Source organism: Balaenoptera musculus, chromosome 13 (genome assembly GCF_009873245.2).
Source record: "Balaenoptera musculus isolate JJ_BM4_2016_0621 chromosome 13, mBalMus1.pri.v3, whole genome shotgun sequence".
Lineage (NCBI taxonomy): Eukaryota > Metazoa > Chordata > Mammalia > Artiodactyla > Balaenopteridae > Balaenoptera > Balaenoptera musculus.
In genome coordinates, this window is record NC_045797.1 from 64,368,613 (window position 1) to 64,384,855 (window position 16,243).

At 34.2% G+C, this 16,243-nt stretch overlaps 1 protein-coding gene across 1 annotated transcript in view; it reads right to left on the reverse strand.

Moving 5' to 3' along the window:
- BIRC6 (baculoviral IAP repeat containing 6) overlaps nt 1-16,243 on the reverse strand; it is a 241,875-nt gene that overhangs the window by 21,850 nt on the left and 203,782 nt on the right. Inside the window, 6 exon segments of the mRNA XM_036873943.1 lie at nt 1,556-1,717; nt 3,712-3,929; nt 6,606-6,618; nt 6,620-6,668; nt 6,670-6,715; nt 7,372-7,517. Of these exon segments, the coding sequence (XP_036729838.1) occupies nt 1,556-1,717; nt 3,712-3,929; nt 6,606-6,618; nt 6,620-6,668; nt 6,670-6,715; nt 7,372-7,517 (634 nt within the window).

The following is a 16,243-nucleotide window of genomic DNA, read 5'->3' on the forward strand; positions in this document are numbered from 1 at the left end:
TAACTACAGATCTAGATCCCAAGGTTAAATGTTAGTTCCAATGTATAATAGAACAGACTATACAATTCAGGGTACTGGAATCTCAAGCCCTAAACCTCTTCCCTATACCAGTAAGTCTTAAGGAAGTAATTTCTTATAAAAAAATTTATTTACTTATTTATTTTTGGCTGCATTGGGTCTTCATTGTTGCACGTGGGCTTTCTCTAGTTGCGGCGAGCAGGGGAGGGGCTACTCTTTGTTGTGGTGCGCAGGCTTCTCCTTGCGGTGGCTTCTCTTGTTGCAGAGCACGGGCTCTAGGTGTGCGGGCTTCAGTAGTTGTGGCATGTGGGCTCAGTAGTTGTGGCTTGTGGGATCTAGAGTGCAGGCTCAGTAGTTGTGGTGCACAGGCTTAGTTGCTCCGCTGCATGTGGGATCTTCCCAGACCAGGGCTTGAACCCAGGTCCCCTGCATTGGCAGGCAGATTCTTAACCACTGTGCCACCAGGGAAGTCCAAGGAAGTAATTTCTTTAATAATTCTTAACATCTACACTTAAACTCTATTCAAGTTCCAGACTCTCTCTTGAATAAAGTCAACATTGCTACTTTGTCTACTTTGCTCAGTTATAAAAGACCTATTCTTTGCTTTCCCCAACAAAGTATGGTTTACCTCTGGTTAAGTATCCTACAATAAACCCAGAAAATGAATTTCAATTTTGTGATTTGAGCTTATGGTGAAGACAAAATGATAACTTGTAAGCACAGATCTGAGGCAGGCTGCACCTTTTAAAAATAGGAAGACAAAACCAAGGGAAAACTTGGGCCATCTTTAATAAACCAGATCAACTTCAAGCATCTATTATTCTCACATCATCAAAGTGTCTGCTTATGAAATCGAGAAATTTCTTCTGACCTTCTAGTAATTTTTAAACATTGAATACTCTCAGCATGGAATTTACTATTGAAATTTCACCAAACTGTCCAAAATTACTTTGAAAGGTGATGATTATTCTTTTAAATCTAACTTTTAAAGGTTTATTGCCATATGAAATGATTTTTATTATACCTCTTCATCAACTTTTTTTGTGGAGACAGGAATGTATCTTCCTACTTACAAGAAAATATAAAACATTTTAACACAAATTAAACTTTAAAAATAAGTTCACAATGGTACATATCATAGAAAACATGGATAGTATCTTCAGGCACTTGTGAAAAGATAACTGGAATTGAAGATATAGAAAGTAAAGGAAGGTGAATGCCAAAGACAGGCATCTGGCTCTATTATCTTCTGAGTGGAGATAGCTCTCAATTGGCCAAGGAATGTGTTGAATAAGTTAGTCCCTCACAATAACCCCTTAAGACTATAAGTGCTTTGTAACACTGTTGTGTTTCTGCCATTTTTGGTTCCTTCTCTCTCATTCCTCAGGCTAATCTTTGCACACAGGGAAAAGAAACACAAAGAAACTCACATACTTTTGAAAAGAAGATAACTAAAACAAAATTTCTGTTCAAATTACAAAGAACCTTTGGGTTACAATACTTTGGCATTAGAAACAAAAGACTGCGATTACATTACCTTGCCATCATTATAAAGGTTTGGATTGAATCGCACACTATGACCACCAGTCGTCTCTAGATTCACAAGAGGAGGTGAACTGGGATAATCTTGAGGAAAATAGACATCAAACTCAAAGCAGCCATTTGCATAAGGAGTGTCTGCTGGACCAGTTATCAGAACCTAGTATGCACATACAAACACAAAAGCCTATGTTACTATTCCTAAATGCTACTATTTAGAAAAACAATTCAACATGAAATAAGAACAATCTTCTTACATCCTATATATATCTCTACCAAAATGTGTTAAAAATGAAGTTAAAAGTTAAAAACATACACAGGACTAGGAAACGGTTTTAAATTACAATTAAAGTGATTTGGTTTCGGTGAAATTGGGCTTTTAAAAGAGAGATGCCCAATTGGCAGCAGGAAAGCTTGCCTTAACAGCAAATACCTTTTAAAATATTAAGTTACTTTTTTTCTAAGAGCTGTCCTTCATGATCTCTACATTACTGTCAACAATTTGAGATTCTAGGTATATTCATTATCATATCTCAAAGGTATGAGAGTAACTTTCTACTTCAAATCTTCATGTTAATGTTTTAAGAAATAGCTTATTTTTTTTTAAAGAAATTAACATTTAAAAAATAAATTTATTTATTTTATTTATTTATTTTTGGCTGCGTTGGGTCTTCATTGCTGCGCACAGGCGTTCTCTAGATGAGGCGAGCGGGGGCTACTCTTCGTTGCGGTGGCTTCTCTTGATGCAGAGCATGGGCTCTAGGCACGCAGGCTTTAGTAGTTGTGGCACATAGGCTCAGTAGTTGTGGCTCGCAGGCTCTAGAGCATAGGCTCAGTAGTTGTGGCGCACAGGCTTAGCTGCTCCACGGCATGTGGGATCTTCCCGGACCAGGGCTCGAACCTGTGTCCCCTGCATTGGCAGGTAGATTCTCAGCCACTGCACCACCAAGGAAGTCCAAAAAATAGCTTACTTTTAAATATTTTCTTCTGGGATAATGAGACAAGTAGATAACAGGAATAAATGTTTTCATGTAACAACTTATGATAAAAAGGTTCTGAGAGAACAGTAGGTGTGATGTTTCCCTTAGGGTTACTCGTAGTCCAAAAAATAGCAGAGAACCCAACAGTGGGTGTCAGAATTATTTAATGAATTATGTTTGAGTCAATCAACAGATATTTAGTGTACAAGACATGAGCAGCAAAGCCTCGGGTCCTGAACAGCTGTGCGTGGAGGCAAGTGGTACTAGAGTCCCATTCTGTGACAACTCTGATTTACATTTTGGGGCTCCAACTTGGGATCCTTTATGTGAGGTACAGCATAATGCTTAACAGTCAGAAGTTTGAACTTGTGTGGTCCATTTAGCAATAAAATACTTCCCTAGGCAATCATATAATAATCAGCTCTACTGTTTGTAACAAGGAAAAGTGTGGTCAATAGGCAAGGTCTATGAGATTTCTACTGAAAAATTATCCAAAAGAGCAAAACAAAAAAGCAAACAAGCAAAAAACCTTATTCAAATCAATGGGTCCATAGTTTTAGCTGTGTATCTAAGGAAGACACAATATTTAATCCATGAATTAAATCAAGTAAAGAAAGGTTCCTCCCACCCCAGGTATCAAAATCTTTAAAAAATTACTAGCTGCAGCATCTCTTGGCATTTAAGGCCAGATCACCACAGTGTTAAAACATAAAGCTGCTGGTTTTATTTATTATTGTACTACCATTACTTAAATCATATGAGTCTGTAAATACATAAATTTCCTAGAAAAGAAAAAAAGAGAAAAAATTTTGAAGACTGATAGTATAAAACATGAGAGAAGTATTCTGGATTACAAGGAAGAAGTCCTGTAACTTTTTTTCAACTGACCAGTATTAAATCCTTTGATACTATGTTCTAAAACTATGACAGGCTGCACACAGCCTTTGTTCAGGGAAGGTATTTTGGTATTTTCTTCTAAATCTTTATTTTGAATAGTACGCTCATCCACATACTCTGAACTAACATTAGAAAAGGACTCCCTTCACTGATGTCCAAAATGGTCAACAGAATTTTTATTAAATTTATTTAAATTCATGTTATTTCTAGTGCTTTATATGAATATTTGGATAACTGGATTAGCCAGGGAAATAGGAAAAAAAGTGGTTTTTTCTACCTTCATGATGTCAAGTCGCTCCTCATCACAGCGCACAAAAACACTAGAGGACGACGAAAGCGGCAGGGAGGTGGAGAGCGTCACAGCTTCCTGCGCGAGGCGGCGGGCTCTGGCGGCACTGTTAGCATCGTTTGCATTTTTCACCTGAGACATGTAGTGGTAGTTCACTTTAAAACCCAGTTTCCCATCTTCATCTTCAGAAACCATCTCAAACGTATCTAAAAGAAAAGAAAAAAAAAAAACACTGAAAAAAAAAAAAAAGAACCAGAATGGAGGATAGCTGTTATTAATAACAAAAAATTACAAATAAACAAATCACTAACCCTTCTTCCCCCCCACAATGGAGAGGACTGCAATGTGGAAGAAGAGCAAACTATAAATGTTTATGTAATACCTACATATGTGTGTTAACGCTGCTAGAGCGATGGAATATGTCATGGAAGCAAAGGAAGAAATTAATTTTAATTTACAATTTGGACATGCAGGCAGATCATATAATATCAAGCATTTAAATCACAATGCAAAGTAGTAGATAATTTATTCTTAAAATGAATGGTATATAATGTTTTTTTGCCAAAATAATTCAGAACATGAAATGCCAAAAAGTATTTCATTATATTTCATTTTTAAAAAGAGAATAAGTCTTTATATATTTGCACTGATTTGGAATCAGAAAACAGAAATGACAGTCTGAAGTTTATTTCTGTATTACTTTTGAAATTTAAGTTAATAGGATAAAAGAGGATTATTAGGGAAATCTTCGAAGTACTTTGACAGAATATAAGTAATGGGTTAATTCTTAACCGTTTATTCAGGCAGGTTTGGAAGGACTTAAAGTTATTCTTTACTTATAAGCTATATGTCCATACAAAATAGAAAGAAAGAAGTGGATTTGAACTATATCTCTAATTCAGATTAACCCTACCTCACCAATGGATTAAAACAAAGATATTTAAATATCTTATAAAACTAAATTAAAACCACCTACTGATACAAGGGCAAATACAAAGAAACAACGGTAACTTTTGATCTTGTGTTCATACAATTCTAAATATACAGAAAAACATAAAACTACATTATAATTATCATTAATGCAGTAAATTTTACCAAGAACTTACTAAGTGCAAGGTCTTAGGCTAGGCTCTTTGGGTTAAATAATAAACAGGAAAATATATCTGCCTTCAAGAAGTTAATAATCTAGAAAAAAGGGGAAGACCTATAAACAGTGCCATGGGTCTGTGCACTACAAATGTACTATGTCTCAGCAAGACTACTAAGTAGTTTCTATCAGTAAACTTGTAAACCAGAGTTATTTCATCTGCTCAACTCTGCTGCCTTTCACATAATAGAGGGATAAATTTCCTTTGAGTTTTATAAACAGCAATCCACCAGATACACACATGAGCCTATCCCCATGCCTGGAGGAAATTTTTATATCATATATCTATAAGAAAACAGGGTCTTCTAATACCAAAATTTATTAAAATATATAATCGAAATAATGGCTAGTTGCCAAAAACCTACATAATGCCTTGATTCAGCAATTCCTCTTCTATTAATTTGTCCTAAGGAAATAATCCTGATGTGTACAAATATTTATATGCAATAATGCCCACTGAGATGTTGCAGACGTTACTAAAAACTGGAAACAACCTAAAGGTCTAGTTATTGGTTAAACAAATGACAGTACTTTATATGAGAACATTAGGCAGTCAAGGACTTCCCTGGTGGTCCAGTGGTGTTAAAAATCCGCCTGCCAATGCAGGGGACACGGGTTCAATCCCTGGTCTGGAGAGATCCCACATGCCGAGGGGCAACTAAGCCCGCTGCACCACAACTACTGAGCCCACGCTCTAGCCTCTGCTCCCACAACTAGAGACAGACCGCACGGAGCAACAAAGACCCAGCGCAGCCAAAAAAAATTTTTTAAAAAATATAAAGTACTTTAAAAAAATAATTAGGGTTATAAAAAATATTAGGCAGTCAATAAATATCAAGTTGTACAAGAATCGTGATATGAGAAAATATTTGATATATAAGTTAGAAAATGCAGTTTACTAAAAAACAACACAACAGAAAACCTGTTATTTTTTCTAAATTATTCTAAAAGCATCAATGATAGCAAACTCAATTACATTTAAAAGTCACATCCAACTGGTAGAGTTTATGATTTAAGTGGCATGAGAGAAGCCTCCTGGCAGACTAACATTAATCAAAGGCTCTGGCCTATGATTCTGACAGTTACGACATAAATCTACATTTTTTTTGGACTCCTGCTTTGGTGTTCTTTTTAATATAGTCAATGTCCTTTGGGCTGGTTCTCAAGAATGAAAAAGAGGGACATACAATAATAGTTAATAATGGTCATCAAAATTTGGAATTCTAGTGTTTATTCATAAACCAGCACCTTATGAAGGGTGCTGATATGATCTTTTCATCAGTCCTTACTTGTCAAGAGTTTTGGAATGGGAAAGGCTACATTTTCCAAAGGTATATCCCCTGGGATTCTAAAATGGTAAGAGTAACAGACTTGGTTCAAAGTCCCAGGTCTTGGCTTCCTTCAGGCAAGGATATGCAGACATGGAGAGGTAAAGAAACAAAACCACTTTCTGCCTGTTTGTTAGACATTTGGCTTTGTTTTTTACCTGGTTTCTACTGAATGATGATTTCCAAACATAACTATAAACACAGATATAAATTCAGAGATAGAAAGATGATAAAAATTTTTGCATGTGTGTATACATAAACATACATACACACATACACAGAGTACATGAATAATTCATGGTAAAAGCAAGTTTGAAATTCTTTAATTTTACTAGAACACATTTCAATAGCTCTATTAAAAAATGTAAAATGAGAGCTGAAGAAATAAAAAGTACATTTCAACTTACCAAACTGTAATTTTCTTCATGACAGCCACATATTTTTCTTCAAGTGATTTCAATACTGATAAGGTTGGGTTTCATAGCCACCTTCTTTGAATATTCACCTACTTTTTTTTCTGTTATTTAATATTTCAAGATAAATACATAAGTATACATTTTCGAAGAGTAAAACAAAAAAACTATTAACTTCTAGAGTTCAGATTTGAATCCGAAAAATTACCAACTCTTCATAACTATCTTCCTATTGTACCATTTTAAAATTAAAAGATTTCTTTCTATTTCATAAAAATAACTAATAGGGCTAAAACTCTTATCAACTTTAAAGCTTAAATTCTTAAAATGCTAATTAGATTTCATCCATTCAGGCAAAAACAGCAGAAATGGAAGCAATAGATGATGAAGAATCATTATTTCTTCCATTGCTAATATGTGAAAATGCCAATTTTAACTGAATTCTTACACACTATTAATGTACTGTTTTCTATCTAATACAATTCCATTTTTCAATTTCATAACTTTCAGTGGGAAGAAAAATTTATAATGCATGCTATCAGCCTACTAACAGTCTTAGAAATCATACACAGTAGAGATAAATATTTTAAAATTAGAGACTATACATAATTAGCTTGAAAACCTGACATAGAGCAGAATCTTTAAGTAAATAACTCGATGCAAAACCATTAACATAGAGGGAAGAGAAGGTGGTTTTCAGTAAGTAAATGAAACATCTCTGTATCAAAAGAAAAGGAGCATAAAGAGAATAGTGCTGTACCGTGATTTGCTTGCCGCAAACTGGTAGTGGCTGCATAAACAATCTCAGCAGTCCTCTGAATGTCTGGCACCAAAAGAGTAAGTCCTTCTGGCTCTTGATCAGATGCATCTGGTTTTACTCCTGTTTTAACATTTTCCCTTTTAGATCTGAAAAGGTTTTTTTAATATGGAAAGAAATGCAAGGAAAATTAAGATTTTAGTTTTGAAAAATAAATACTTCCATAAATCAGTAACAGTGGTTAAAAATCAACATGATAGTCTGCATTTCATTTGACATACACATGATATATACCAGGAGTAGTTTAGATTCATTTTGAAGCCATAGGATAATGCCTAGCATAATAACCAAAGTTTCGGGTAGGCTGTCTCTTCATGTGCAAAAACAGACAAGAGTTAAACACTGTAGCAATGTCATACTGTAAAAAGACCCCAATACCTGGCATGTCCTTCGATCCACACCTTTAAAAACATACTTACAGTAACTATGTACCTAGAAGTAGAGAAATCAATTCTATACCTAAAAATAAAAGATCCTCTGCCTTCTAAGACTTGGGAATCAAAGATCCATAGGTGGTTTTTCAGTTTAATACTATTTGTATTTCACTTAGAGTATATTAATTTCCAAGGGGGGAAAAAAAGAAAAATTCCAGAATAAAGTGCAGGTTCACTACTAGGTAACTTAATATAATGTGCACTGAATCTTTATTTAAACACTAAGTTTTAGGGCATAATCATTTTAAAGATATTCTTCTGTTATTCCCTATTCAGGGTCTAATATAGACTGAAATTAAATTTTCTAGGTGAATGCAGTAGCATTTTATTAACAAGGTTCACTAAAAACAGCAACTAAATATCAATTTCCTTTTTTCTATTTCAACTCTCAGCATGTTTTATTCACATCATCATTACACTACTGCTTAGATACTAAAAATCTACATCTTTGTTAATTCATTAAATAGATAATTTAAAACAAACTGAAATCACATATAAATATGTGTTTAAAATGTTTATGCTAAGGTATGATCTAAACTACGCATCATTCATTTTTCTAGTTTGTACAGCTACTAACAAAAGGACATGGCTATTATATTAAAACAACATTTCACAAAGTGGGCATGGAGCCTTAGAGAACTATAAAAAGACTAACAGAAGATAGAAGAGTCCTTAACAAAATAATATCATGCAATCTATGTCCAAATAAACTGTTCTTTATCACAAAGACAAAAATCTGCTCAGAAGCAATTCAGTGTTTAACTTTAGGTAGATAATAAGAGGTAAATTAAGAAGAGCCACTCAGATGGATAACAAGGGTAAACGGATTTAGTGTTATGCATGAGTCTTGAATTGGTTCCCATACTGTGTGAAAAATCTAGTAACCACAGATATTTTTATACCACCTCATATACCACCTCACCTGGCAAGAGGATTTAACTTAAGAACCATAACGTGTCACTGGGTTACTGCTTTTTCTCCTACCCTCTCTTCTTATCTTCCCTGATGTATATGTAGGAGTCACAGAGAACACATGGCCAACTCTCATTTGCTACTCAGGAACCACTTGGTAGATGTTATGCTGTGTATCATATTAGTCATCAACCTCTGTGTGTGAACATGTATACGAACATATATGTTTGCATATGTAAGTAAGGAGAATATAGTGAATGAATGTTTAAAGACTGAAATAGACATTTTACTGCTAGAATCAAATAACATACTGCATCTTTTATAGCTATGAAGTTAAGTTGAGACTACAGTTTAATAGTGAGTCTGACAATTTTTTAAATAAAGATATGATTCTGGTAGACAAGCTCAAACAGATTCTCAAATTCTGCATTTACCAATGGCTGTTCACAATCTTTGTGAAACACTGAGAGTCAAGAAAAAACACTTAAGTTGATTGACAGTACCCCCTCTGAATTTATAAAGACTCTCTCTCTCCCCAGTTGTAAATGATTCTCTTCCTGCGGCTTAAAAAAATTCTTAATTAGAAGGGCCACTGAACAATAGGAAAACAACAGTAAGTAGTTTGAGAAAACAGAAGAGTTATGGTTATAGCTATAATAAAATAAAGATGGTTTCCTAAATCTATCATTAGTCAGTTGATCCATTATATTCTCAATAAAGATGTCACTTAAAGAAACATATCTTGCCAAGCAGAGAAGGAAGATTACAGGAGTGAAGCCCATTTTTCCAGAATTAGGGTATTTTCTCCTTGAAGAAACAAGAACCTCTGGCATGGAGAGTAAACTGCCTCAATGCAATTTAGAGCAAGTTACCCTCAGAAAACTACTGATTCTAAATTTCAAGCCCTATTCATGAATACCAATTTCCTAACTCCAGTTTTTAAAAGATGATTAGTAGGAGAAATCTCTATTATTAAAATACTGCCAATAGGATAAAAATTTTTATGTATTTTTGACCACAAAATTATAAAAATGTTTAAGAATAGTGCAAAAAAATCCACAGAAATTTTAAAAACAGCATTTTTTACACCAAATGCGTAGAAGAAATAATCATATACATCTTGAAGATAATGGCTGAATCATAAAGCAGACATAATTAGACCTTTACAGCAGGTTCTAACGAGAATTTTTTATGTGGATAGTCTTTTTGACAAAAACATACAGCAGAAAAAGGAATAATCTTCAAAAGGTGAAAGTACTTCAAATATATGAAGAACACACACTACCTGCCTAATGATGACTACAACTAGTCATTGTCTGACATTAAATTACAGACAGCAGTCTCTTTTCTATAAAAGCTGCAGGTTACTGTCAACCCATATGTAGGCCCAGCTCATGAAAAAAGGCCATACCTTAGCTCACATCCTGAAGTCTGTGTGAAAAGCTATTTGAGTTCAAGGCACCTAGCTGGAAGTAGGTCTTTGAGACTGACAATGGATCCAACATGGTAAAAGCAATCAGCGACGGCCGCTACCATGGTATCCGCTGCTTTGTGCATACGTTGAATCTGGTTGTGATCACTGCCCTGAAGAAATACGAGGAATCAACTGAAGTTTCTACTATTGCACAGAATTATCTGCAAACATTTTCCACTATGCTGTGAATTCCAACTACACAGCTAATAAATTAAGCAAATTTTGGCTCTGTGACATATAATCTAAACTAGGATGTGAGCAGAATGGGCAAATCTTTCTTGTGAAAACAAAAAGAAAAAAGAAACCCGTAACTCAACATTCAGTTATATTGAACTGCTTCTTCTAATTCTACCACCCACATTAAGTTGGATATTTGTATGACTACAAGATATCAGAATTATGTTCTCTTATAATCTATAAACTAAAAACAGCTTAATACAACTATTTTCTTGGTCGGACATTAGGAAAGACCACTTCAATCCCCTGCACTCCTAATTCTAAAGTCAAAACTATCAAACTGTTGAAATAAACATTTAAAAAGCAGAGCCACACTGAAGAAGTAATCAGGACACCATGTGCTGAAATGTCCAGATTCAGAAGTATTAAGAATTAGTGTCTTTGAGGAAGATTCTAAAACTACAAGAGAATGAAACTTCTATATTTACCTATAAAACAATGCACCATATCATACTCCACAGTTCTAAAGTTCTTTGCCAGGAATTATAGTTTAAAAAAAATTAAAAGTAAAAGTAAGCAGAAAGACTTTTAAAAATATTACTGTGGAGAATTATTTGTTTCTAATGTCTATAGAAAACATGAAAATAATTTTTGAAATGCACCACTAAATGGGATAAGACCTTTGTAAGATGAATGTTTTCCATGCTTATTTTAAAGCTTAGTTCTAAACTCTAGATTCCCTTTTGTTTTTACTTAAATTCTTTCCAAATGGAAGTACTGGTTTTAGTTTTCAATATGATTTAAATGAAAGTAGAAAATAAAATCTTTGTCTTAAAAAAAGCATAACTGAGCAATAGGAGAGAAGGGAATATTCAAAACAGAGGTATGAGAAGCCTTTGAAAATAAAACCTTGATTTTTAGATTAGATAAAAATATAATAGTTTTTCGGTCAGATTAAACATCACAGGACAAATACGGTACTGTGTGCTGCTGTGGAATGGAGTTGCCACAAGTAATATGCTTCACCAGGGGACAATCCAACTGAGGCTAAGAAGAGATATGAAAATAAATGTTGGCATTGCTGTCTCCACCACCAAGTAAAAAAGGTTGACGAACCACTGAACTTGTTCAAGGTCATCACAAAAAGAAATTAAAAATATATATATATATGGTTGCAACAAATGTTTCTTGTCTAAGAAATCAGGCCTTTTTCATTTTGTAGGTTTGAGAGACAGAGGAAGAAGAAAAGATAGGAAATGTTTTTCCAATGAAAACAAATGTAGGAGGACTGGAACTGAAATTCTTTCTCAACTGAAGCCCTAAAGGAACTAACTTAAAGGAGTTAAAACAAGAGAGTTTGATAGAAAATAGGCCGTTTAAGAAGTAAATCAACTAATCTTATTGCTTAGTTGGATAAAAAAGAATTGGGTATTTCTACAAGACAATTCAGTTATTTTAAAAACTGATGAACTTTGCACCGGAAGACACTTTGGGATAGCTAAGGGAAAGGGAAATCAAGGATGCTTACTTCAATAATGCTATTAAAGAGAAGTTCAATGTCGAGAACACCTTACACTCAACACAGAGTCATTTGTGTCACGTCCTTATTAGCAACTAAGATTATCTGATTGGTGGCAAGTGCCTTTTTCAAATTTTTGGTGAAGCTATCAAATACTAAATATACAAAATATGATTATTTGTCTACTGGAGTCTAGCAGGAAAAGTCTGCACAAAAGATCAAGGACAAAATATTTGCCTTTGCTCTGACTCCAAGGAGGCTATGAAGTGCCACACTTACTCAAAAGTGAAACCAAACTACTATGGCTATACTTTGACTTCATTTTGAGATAACACAGGTTGAAATGGCCAGCAGAAGATGAATTTCACCAAGGATGGTACTTAAAATCTAAAGGGCTCATATTTTCACACTGTGATTATTTTGTGGGCAACAAAATGAATTTTCACACTAGATAATTATATTTCAAGTGGAAACAATACATATATAAGGTTTAAAGTATTACGTTACCGATGCCACAAATCCCTTTATTAATGGAGGTGACAGAGTTGCTTTCAAGTTCTTTCTTTTTTAAGAATCTAAAATAAAATGCTGATCAACAACTGGTCATAAATAGGCAGAAGTTGTTTTTGCTATTTGTTATTTAAATATCGAGTTTTTCTAATAAACTCTTTAATTTCTTCTTGACAAGGGAGTTAAAGATATTACAAATATAGGACATATTAAGATAGTAACAAAATTCAGGAGATGGAAAACAATAGGGTGTTTAGGGGGGTGGGAAGAGGCTTGTCCAGCAACATAGAGAAAATAATTGTTATCTCCAACACACCACCCTAGTCTATGCAAATAGATACCAAATCAGCTTGAAAAGACAGTAAAGGAAAAATACATACATCAATAACTAAGAAATTTTCAGAGGAAATGTTTTTATTAATTCTTTTGAGCAAAAAAAAAAATCAAATGGGTAAAGCTGACTTAATCCTCATTTAAGTGATAATTACATGCAGTTGCTACCAGCTCATGTTCTACAGACCACAAAACACAGTTTACCTTACTTAGTGTACCTTAGTGATCTAGTAATTATTACTTAGGCACAACTTGAATGGCTATGCATATCTAACGAAATATGCTGCCTTTTAACATCTTATCATAGTGTTAACAAAAATTCTTCAGGAGAATGAAAAAAGATAAGCAAAAGAAAATACCAGAAAAATTCTGTAGAATCTGCATTCTTTTTTTTTTTCTTTTTTTAATTAATTAATTAATTTATTTATTTATAACTGTGTTGGGTCTTCGTTTCTGTGCGAGGGCCTTCTCTTGTTGCGGCAAGTGGGGGCCACTCTTCATCGCGGTGCGCGGGCCTCTCACTATCGCGGCCTCTCTTGTTGCGGAGCACAGGCTCCAGACGCGCAGGCTCAGCAGTTGTGGCTCACGGGCCCAGCTGCTCCGCGGCATGTGGGATCCTCCCAGACCAGGGCTCGAACCCGTGTCCCCTGCATTGGCAGGCAGACTCCCAACCACTGCGCCACCAGGGAAGCCCTGCATTCTTATATATACTTTTTTAATTATCAAAAGCAAAATTTTCAGTTAAAAATTTTTACTTCATTGTCTACATTAAAAATTTTTTTATGTATCCTAAATTTCCAAAGCCAAATCAGAAATAAGTTCACACTTCGATTCCTAATTATTCACTGATGCATAAATCCAATTGTTCTTCGGAAGTTAAGTTCAATTTAGTAAATAAAAATACTTGATTGGGACATTAGGAAATTTGAGGTCTTATCATAGCTCTCTGCCACTAAGCATCAGAGACCTTGGAATAAATCACAGTATTTATGGACCTTGTTTTCCTCATTTATAAAAAGGGGGATATGAACTATCTGAACTCTTAAGAGCGTCCCTTATAGTTCTAAAAACCTGTAGACATTATGGGACAGGTTACTTATCGTGAAGTGCCCAGAAAGATTTACAAACTAAATCTTACTTAGCAAGAGACTTCAAATTCAGCAATTAAGATTGCTTGAGGTTTTGTCAGAAGTAAGATAGTGGAAACCATCTTGAAACATAAAGCTCATCTAATGCAATCTGACAAGGAATAAATAATCATTTTATATGTTATGCTACTGAGGTAGAAGTATTAAGTCAACTTATAATTTTTAATGAGTTTATGTTTGTTAATCACTTAAATAATAGAATAAGCTGTACTTTGGTACTTGATCTAAGTGTTTTTCAGGAATCAGCTAAAGCTGAAGTCTAGCCATTACACAAGCATGACACCTAAGTGATCAATGAACAATTTTGGTAAAAGGTAGCAATGGGGTATAAAAATAGAAGTATCTGGACTATGGGTCAATCAACTTGTCTTTCTTTTTTTTTTTTTAATTATTTATTTGGCTGTGCTGGGTCTTAGTTGCGGCATGCGGGATCTTTGTTGCGGCATGCAGGATCTTTAGTCGCTGCATGTGGGATTTAGCTCCCTGACCAGGGATTGAACCCAGGCTCCCGGCCTTGGGAGCATGGAGTCCTAGCCACTGGACCACCAGGGAAGTCCCTCTTTCTTCATAAATGTTGTTTTTGATAATGAACACTACAGGCATCAGGAAAGTGGGGAGCTAAATCCCAGATTTATTACCTATTAGTAAGTTTTTAAATGTTAAACTCTAAAGTAATAGTTTCACTCTTTGTTGAACAAGAATATTTTCTTGTCTACCACACAGAGCAGAAAAAACTAGTAATACACATCTAAGAACTTTTGAAACTCTATATCCTACACAAAAGTTAGGTTATAATATTATTCCTTGTATTTTTTACACAGCTATATGCTACTATATATTTATTATAACTTTACCCACAATTTAAAGCAGTTTGGCTTATTCTTCAGAAACAAGAAGGGAAATCAATAAAAACATAGAGGCTGGAACATAAATATTATACTAATCAAAATTATTTCAAACTGACAGAACAAAAGGAATTCAGGAAATACTTCTGTCTTTTATCTGCCTAAGTCATTAATCTGACAGGAAAATTCATTTTTACCAGATTTTGATCTCTCAAAACTGGCATAAAATTAAGTGGTAGTGACCTTGGACTTACGTGCAGTGAACATCTAATCACAGGCTGTCTTCGGCATGTGTCTAACAAACACTGCTTACACCTTTATACATCCTTTACCTCCTACTTTTGTATCATGCTGTCATTCTCACATGCGCTCCCCCTTGCCCCCCACCCCCACAGCCCGCCTTGCCCTCCACCCCTTGCCCCCACCCCGGCCTCTCTCTTTTGGCCCCTAGGGAACTATTTCTTCCACTGCTTGTAGATATAAAAATTAAAAGTATTAAACACAAAAATCATCAAATTATAAAACTAAAGAAAAAAACAGAAATTAAGGCTTTTTGGATAAAATAAATGAAAAACTGTTTTTTTTCTGCATTAGGCAAGAAAGAAAAGTATCAATATTGCTATACTGAGGGCACCTGAAAAACGGAACATTTATGGTAATAAAGTTTTCAAAAACTATGCAAGGGAGTGAATTCTACTTATCCTTTATAGACAAATGTTAAACTTTTTGTTCTTCATAAGCGTCTATTACAGCAATAGACAGGCAAAAGAATTTTATTGTTTTGGAAGTCCTTTGATCTTTTTATTGCAGTGATTATTAAGGTGGCTTCTGAATAATTTCTCTGAAATAAAGTAAATAAGCTACTTAATATTAGTGAGGCAAACGAAGTTAAATAGAACCAATATTTAAATCAACCATTTCCTATTTTTGTTCAAATTATTATAAAAAATTTCAACTGAACAAGAAAAAAGTACAAAATTTCCGTATGATAGCATCCTGAAATGTTCCAATTCTGTTTAAATTTTAAGTGATAGATGATGTTAGAAAATGGCCTAAGTAGAAAATTACATTTAACATTATAGGTACATTTAAGGTATGTTTTCAAAATGGTATAAAACCAGTGTACAAAACATGTTATTAGATACTTAGAAAAAAATTAATTTCTGAAAAAGTCCTCATAATTATCTAAATGTTGTCTGTTTCAGACAAAAGTTGCAAAGTGCTGAATGCAAAAATTCTCTATTTTGAAGCAATACACTTTTGCCTAGTCTTTAGTTAGGAATGTTATCACTGATTTATCTTAATATAAATGTTTACTAATAATCAGCCAACAGCAATATTAATCAGTTTATTTATGTTAACCATTAGACTCAAATTAACTCTAAGCAGTTATTGCAAATTGTGAATCTTGAGAGGTATTAGGAGAGGTGGTAGACAGTAAAATATAGAATCATGAGTAAAAG